The sequence below is a fragment of the Babylonia areolata genome, chromosome 27 (assembly GCF_041734735.1).
Source record: "Babylonia areolata isolate BAREFJ2019XMU chromosome 27, ASM4173473v1, whole genome shotgun sequence".
Lineage (NCBI taxonomy): Eukaryota > Metazoa > Mollusca > Gastropoda > Neogastropoda > Buccinidae > Babylonia > Babylonia areolata.
Genome location: NC_134902.1, coordinates 36,348,507 through 36,356,006, shown reverse-complemented (window position 1 = coordinate 36,356,006; position 7,500 = coordinate 36,348,507). Strand labels below are relative to the sequence as shown.

Sequence of the window (7,500 nt, the reverse complement as noted above, 5' to 3'; positions counted from 1 at the left end):
TGAATGTCAAGGAATTTGTATTATCAACCAACTAGTTTGCCTCACATTTTATTCAATATTTCCATTGATCAATTGAGTACGCGAGGGTTCTTTTTCTGTCTAGTTCTGATATCACATTTTGAGAACTGGTATTGAATCAAATTTTGCACACACAGAGTAAATGTGATGATGGTGGTGTGTGTTTTTGAATGTTTTGTATCAGACAGACATGAGTGTGTGTTTTGTTTTGTTATTGTAAAGCGCTTCGAGATGTGAAAGGCTGGTACGAGTACTCTTCTTACAGTTTCAGTTTAAGTTTCAGTAGCTCAAGGAGGCGTCACTGCGTTCGGACAAAACCATATACGCTACACCACATCTGCCAAGCAGATGCCTGACCAGCAGCGTAACCCAACGCGCTTAGTCAGGCCTTGAGAAAATTACAATCTTCTTACAATTATTAGTAATAGATACTAATATAGCACTCTATCGAGAAAACTGCTCTGGGTGCTTTACAGAACATGATATTATACACACCACATCACATCAAAGTTACATATACACAACAAAATGTACCTATCAAACTATACACTCGAGTTGTTAAAGCTTTGGACTTTCGACATTATGGTCCCGGGTTCGAATCTCGGTAACGGCGCCTGGTGGGTAAAGGGTGGAGATTTTTCCGATCTTTCAGGTCAACATATGTGCAGATCTGCTAGTGCCTGAACTGAACCCCCTTGGTGTGTATCCGCACGCAGAAGATCAAATCCGCATGTTAAAGATCCTGTAACCCATGTCAGCGTTCGGTGGGTTGTGGAGACAAGAAGATACCCAGCATGCACCCCCCCCGAAAATGGAGTATGGCTGCGTACGTGGCGGAGTTAATAAACAAAATGGTCATACACGTAAACTGTTACGTGTCTGTGTGAGTGTGTATGTGTGCGTGACTGAAATCTGACAGAATGACACAGGAAACGAATGATGAGCGCCTAATGGCAGCTGTCAGTCGGCTCCACCCAAGTAGACAGCCTGTTATGCAAATGACTCCGTGTTTGTAAAGCGCTTAGAGCTTGGTCTCCGACCGAGGATAGGCGCTATATAAGTAACCATATATCATATACCGTAGCACACCATATCATACCATACCATACCATACTACTATACCATACCATGCCATACCATACCATATCATATACTATAGCATACCATACCATACTATACCACACCATACCATGCCATGCACTGTTTGGAATAAAATGCCTCAACGGAACGTACTACTTAATTAGATAAGAGGCGAGTTTTTCGGCCAGAATGAATGAATGATGGATGATGTTTTACAGCGCGTCCACGCTGGGCGACGCTGCACCCAGACAACTGGACAGTGCTGGAGGTGGCCGAATGGTTGGACACCGTGGTGGAGGAGTACGAGCTGGGTCACGGGGTCAAGGCCGATCTCGCCTGCACCTTCGGGGACGTGGACGGGCGCCGCCTGGCGGCCATGACCTTGGAGGACTTCCAGGACCTTGACCCCGGCCACGGCAACCTGCTCTTCTCCGTGTTTCACAACGTGTCGGTGGCTGGTGAGAGAAAGAGAGAGAGAAAGAGAGAGAGGGAGGGGGGGGGAGGGAGAGAGAGAGAGGGGGGGGAGGGAGAGAGAGAGAGGGGGGGAGAGAGAGAGGGAGAGAGAGAGAGGGGGAGGTTAGAGAGAGAGAGAGAGGGGGAGAGAGGGGGGAGGGAGAGAGAGAGAGAGGGGGAAAGAGGGAGAGAGAGGGATGGAGAGAGAGAGGGAGAGAGAGAGAGAGAGAGAGGGGAGAGAGAGAGAGAGAGAGGGGGAGAGAGAAAGAAGAGAGAGAGAGAGGAGGGAGAGGGAGAGAGAGAGAGAGGGGGGGAGGGAAAGGGAGAGAGAGAGAGAGAGAGGGAGAGAGGGAGGGAGGGAGAGAGGGAAGAGAGAAAGATAGACAGAGGGAGTTAGAGAGAGAGAGGGAGAGGGAGAGAGAGGGAGGGAGAGAGAGAGAGAGAGATAGAGGGAGGGAGAGAGAGAGAGAGTTAGAAAGAGAGGGAAGGAGAGAGGGAGAAAGAGGGAGGGAGAGAGAGGGAGAGTTAGAGAGATAGAGAGAGGGAGAGAGAAAGATAGAGTGGGAGGGAGAGAGAGAGAGAGAGAGAGAGAGAGAGAGAGATAGAAGGAGGGAGCGAGAGAGAGATGGAGAGATAGAGGGAGAGAGAGAGGGATAAACAGAGAGAGAGAGGGTGGGAGAAAGAGAAAGTGAGGGAGGGAGAGATGGGGGACACACACCACACACACACACACACACACACACACACACAGAGAATGACAATGTTTTTAATTGTCCATTCTGCAATGAAGCCCTTCGGACACGGGGGGGCATTACAAACAATCCAGAAAATGGCAGCCTCACCAAACACAAACCTGCACGCACCTGCAAGTAAAGCGTGCACATTCCCTTAAAGCAAACATGCACACGCCCGCAAGGATAACATGCACGTACCCGCAAGCACACACAGCACATGCACCCCCCGCTCCCCCCCCCCACCCCACACCTTACCTTCCGCCCTCTCAACATCCACTCCCCCTCCCCCCACCCCCTCTCCACACACCCGCAAAAAGCACGACGGAGCATTTTCGGAGATTCAGTTATCTATATTGAATTACTGACATTAAATCCACTTTTTTTGTCTCACTTGTCTATGTTTTAACCCGGTGTTCGGTTTTCTGTGTGTGTGTGTGTGTGTGTGTGTGTGTGTGTGTGTGTGTGTGTGTGTGTGTGTCTGTGTGTGTTTGTGTCTGTGTGTCCGTGGTAAACTTTAGCATTTGACATTTTCTCTGCAAATACTTTGTCAGTTGACACCAAATTAGGCATAAAAATAGGAAAAATTCAGTTCTTTCCAGTCATCTTGTTTAAAACAATATTGCACCTCTGGGATGGGCACCAAAAAAAAAAAAAAAAAAAAAAGAAGCCTAATCATATACAAACTGCATTTACTGTTATATTTATATTTTTTGTATTCTCTAAACTTGGCACTTTGATCTGATATTCTGACCCAACAACAAGAGCAGTCATTATTATCATTTTTTGTTCAAACAGGAACTTCTTTTGCTAAGCATGGAAGTTTTATTTATTTTGCAAACGTTTTGGTGCAGAGGTAAAAAGGGAAATCACTCTGTAGTTAATGCTAGGGGACTTAATTCGAATCTGGTTAGGACTTTTTTTTTTTTTTTTTTTTTAAACGCGAAGGTTTATAATAACAAATACAGAACACATTTTAACGATTAGATTTTTTTTTTTAAAGTGTATCACAAGTGAGTCTTGAAGGCCTTGCATCTCTTGTTTTTCTAATTTGCATTGATTGAGCAATGTGTTTCGCCAGATCTTGCAGCATATATTCGTAACTATAGGATATGATATTTAGTGCATGAGTTTGATCAGGAATTTGACAGGATGGTTTTGAAACATGATGACAGTTACGTATGGATACCCGCGTATGCTAAGCAGTGGAACAGAAAAAAGAGGTTAATTCTCGGTTTCGATTTCACAACATGGACAAAAAGCATCTAATGCTGTTTCACGTGGAAACCATTGCTTGCAGGGCCTTATTCCGCGTGCCCGTAATGGATATCTCATTGTCTGTATTTCTTCTTGGAAATTTGAAAAGAACATAACCATTTATATTCATCATTATTCTGTACTTTTCAAAAACTGTCTATTATTTATTTATTTATTTATTCATTTATTATTATTATTATTATTATTATATTATTATTATTATTATTATTATTTCTATTTTTATTTATTTATCTATTGATTCATTTTCTAATATTAATTTATTTCTTCTTTGTTTAATCATTTATTCATTATTCTAATGTTGTTTTTTTTTCTCAAGGCCTGACCAAACACGTTGGGTTACGCTTCTGATCAGGCATCTGCTTAGCAAATGTGGTGTAGTGTATATGGATTTGTCCGAACGCAGTGACGGCTCCTTGAGCTGCTGATACTGATACTCCACCTCTGAATGCTGGTTTTGCGAATGACAAGAAATGAGTCCCCCTTAAAAAAAAAAAAAAATCAATAAGAAAATTATATTCGTAGCTGACGTCATTGCTCAGCTATATAATGCCAAAATGTTGTGCAAGTTTGACACCCAGGTGGTATGGCCAGACTCGTGTTGCAGCTGAAGCATTTCGTACGCTTGTCCGATCAGTCTTGACACTGAAAAGCTTCAGCCAGTACCTGATGCATCTAACTGACCAGTACCTGATAATCTAACTGACCAGTACCTGATAATCTAACTGACCAGTACCTGATATATCTAACTGACCAGTACCTGATATATCTAACTGACCAGTACCTGATATATCTAACTGACCAGTACCTGATATATCTAACTGACCAGTACCTGATATATCTAACTGACCAGTACCTGATATATCTGACTGACCAGTACCTGATACATTTGACTGATGTCCTAATGCACAGAGGACATCAACCAGTGTGTATTGTTTCAATTTATTTGCATTCTTCCCCTAGGCCCCAAACTTCAGGTGCGTATGCTGAGAGCCGTGTGTCAGTTTCCAAAACAAATCTATATCCATAGTATTTTTGTCAGTGACTTAAGTATATGTATACTCCCCCCCCCCACTCCCCTTGCCCTTTTAAACCTAATAATGCAGAGGTAATACACAGTTTAGTTGTGAAATACGTTCGTAGATATTTGTATGAATTTGTTACTTTTACTTTCTCTTACAGACTCAAACACCAACCCCTCCTGAAAACAATAATATTTGTCTTATTGAAATTAACTATCAAGTACAAACGACATGATTCACATTTTAGGCTGTTGAGTTGATTCTTGAGATCAACAACTGTATCAGACAACAAAATCACATCATCAGCAAATAATATGAAAAAAAATCTATAGCGCGTGGAATGAACTGGAAACCGTGGTTACCTGTTTTTTGACAATTTGACGGTCAGTTCACTGATGAGAAATGAATATATTGGGGGCTTGGTGGTAAGCAGCATATTTGTATTTATATTTCTTTCTATCACATCAGATTTCTCTGTGTGAAATTCGGGCTGCTCTCCCCAGGGAGAGCGCGTCGCTACACTACAGCGCCACCCATTTTTTTTAAGTCTAACACTTCTGGAAATTCAAGACAAGTCAGAATAACAACATAAGTCACGGACAGAAGCCAATACAGTGTCATGAATACCCCTTAAGGCGTGATACAAGTTACCTTTTACATCACTTTTCCTCATAATTGCCCACAGTTCAGGTATGTACTTTTCAAAGTCAACAAAAGCGACTTGCAACTTGGTATTCTTAAGTCAACATTTCTGTACGAGGGCATGCAGTGTAAATAATTATATGATCAACAAGTGCTGTAACCTGCTCGAAATCCTGCCTGATCCTTTATTTTCTCTTCTCTTTATGCCCTCATTGTATCGGTGAACGTGAGGTTGATTGACATCTCCTGTCTTGTGGATTGGTACTGCAACAGACTTGGACCATTCCGTTGGAAACCTCCCAAGTCAAACAACTCGTTAACATGTGCAACAAGAATATTACTGATTACTACCACTGCTACTGCTGCTGGTGCTGGTGCTGGTACTACTGCTACTTCTACTACTACTACTACTGATAATGATATTATTATTATTTAACAGTTATAATTTATAATTTATGATGATGATGATGATGATGATTATATTATCAGTATTCTTATTCTTCTGCTTTTTACTAGTAGTAGTATTGTTGTAGGTGTTTTTGTTGTTATCATTCTTCTTCTTCGATATATCATAATTATTATTGTTATTATGATTATTATTATGATTATTGTTATGATTATTATGATTATAATTATGATTTGGATGATGATGATTATAATTTTTATTATTATTATCATTATTATTATTATTCTTATTATCAGTTTTTCTTGTAGTAGTATTGTTGTAGTTGTTTTTGTTGTTGTCATTATTATTATCATTATTATTATTAGATGTATCATTAAGTATCTTATTAGTAACAATAATAATATCATCATCATCATTATCATTTTGTGTATCATCATCATCATCATCATTACTATTATTGGTATTAGTATTAGTATTACTTAGTATTATCATCATTTTGTGTATTATCATCATCATCATTACTATTATTATTGTTATTGTTGTTGTTGTTGTTCTTCTTCTTGTTGCCGCTGTTGTTGTGATGATGATGATTATTATTATCATTATTATTATTATATTGTTATCATTATCACTGTCACTATCAATATAATAATAATAATAATATTATTATTATTATTATTTATTTTTAAAAATTAAAAATTATTTATTTATTTATTTATTTATTATTTTGTGTACAACATTATCATTATTCATATCTGGTGACACAGGGCGGTTCCTCCTCCGAGGGGTATCCCCCCAGTCCCCTGAGGGTCCCCTGCCCTCCAGAGCCCTCACCCCCATCGCTGAACAACAACAACAACAACATCAGCAACAACAACAACATCAGCAACATCAGCAACAACAACAACATCAGCAACAACAACAACATCAGCAACAACAGCAACAACAACAACATCAGCAACAACAGCAACAACAACAGCAGCAGAAACAACAGCAGCAACAGCTACAACAACACCGACAGCAGCCACAGCTGACGGAACAGGCGGAAGCCGTGATGACGGGGGGGCGTAGCAGACACAGATCCTATCCGTCTGCCTCCTGCAGAGGTCACCCAGGTGATGAGTCATGTGTTTCATTAACCCCTTCACAGCTGAACCGCGGTGGAAAAATTTAATTTATGGGATCAGCATGGTGTCAGTTTCAGTAACAAAAATATTCCGTAAGCCACCGGCTCTTAAATTATAAGCAAAAAGAACAATGTATATCTATTAATATTAAGGACAACGAAAACATGAACAAGCCATACATGCACAAAAAAAAGTAAAATTTCCAAAAGAATACAGATTTTCAGGTGTGGTGTTTTTTTGTGTTTTTTTTTTCCATCTTCTCAAATGACAGAAGGCACGTCACTGTTTCTGTATGATCTCTGACATGGTTTCGTGTTTCCATTGCAAAAAAAGAGATAAATTCATATGTTCTTTGCTTTATGTGTGCTTTCACGTTTTGTCCCTCGTAACAGAAATTATGTACAACTGTAGTTCAGGTATTTGTCTCTGATTTCGGAATGTTAAGGACAAGCACAAATAAGATGTTCTTCATCTTCAGTGACTCGACATTAGCGGCAAAGTTTATCCTGATTATTGTAAAAAAAAAAAAAAGTATGTTTCCAACGAGAGAATGTTAAATTTGTCTTGCAGGTCCCTTGACAGCGTCAGAACACCATCACCATCACCATCACCATCACCAGCAGCAGCAGCAGCAGCAGCAACAACAACCACCACCGCAACCGCAGCAGCAACAACAGACTGAAGGGAGACAATCGCACGGTCCTTCGGTCTACAACAGGAGTTACTCCTCTTGATGCCTTCTCCCT

General features: G+C 40.4%; 1 protein-coding gene across 3 annotated transcripts in view; it reads left to right on the top strand.

Annotated features, from left to right (window-relative positions):
* LOC143301238 (uncharacterized) overlaps positions 1-7,500 on the top strand; it is a 52,589-nt gene that overhangs the window by 42,079 nt on the left and 3,010 nt on the right. For all 3 annotated transcript variants that reach the window (XM_076615370.1, XM_076615371.1, XM_076615372.1), the window contains exons 2-4: positions 1,317-1,556; positions 6,395-6,742; positions 7,325-7,500. The exon at positions 7,325-7,500 is cut by the window's right edge and continues 3,010 nt beyond it. In XM_076615370.1, the coding sequence (XP_076471485.1) occupies positions 1,317-1,556; positions 6,395-6,742; positions 7,325-7,488 (752 nt within the window). In that variant the 3' untranslated portion in view covers positions 7,489-7,500. The remainder of the gene's footprint in view (positions 1-1,316; positions 1,557-6,394; positions 6,743-7,324) is intronic.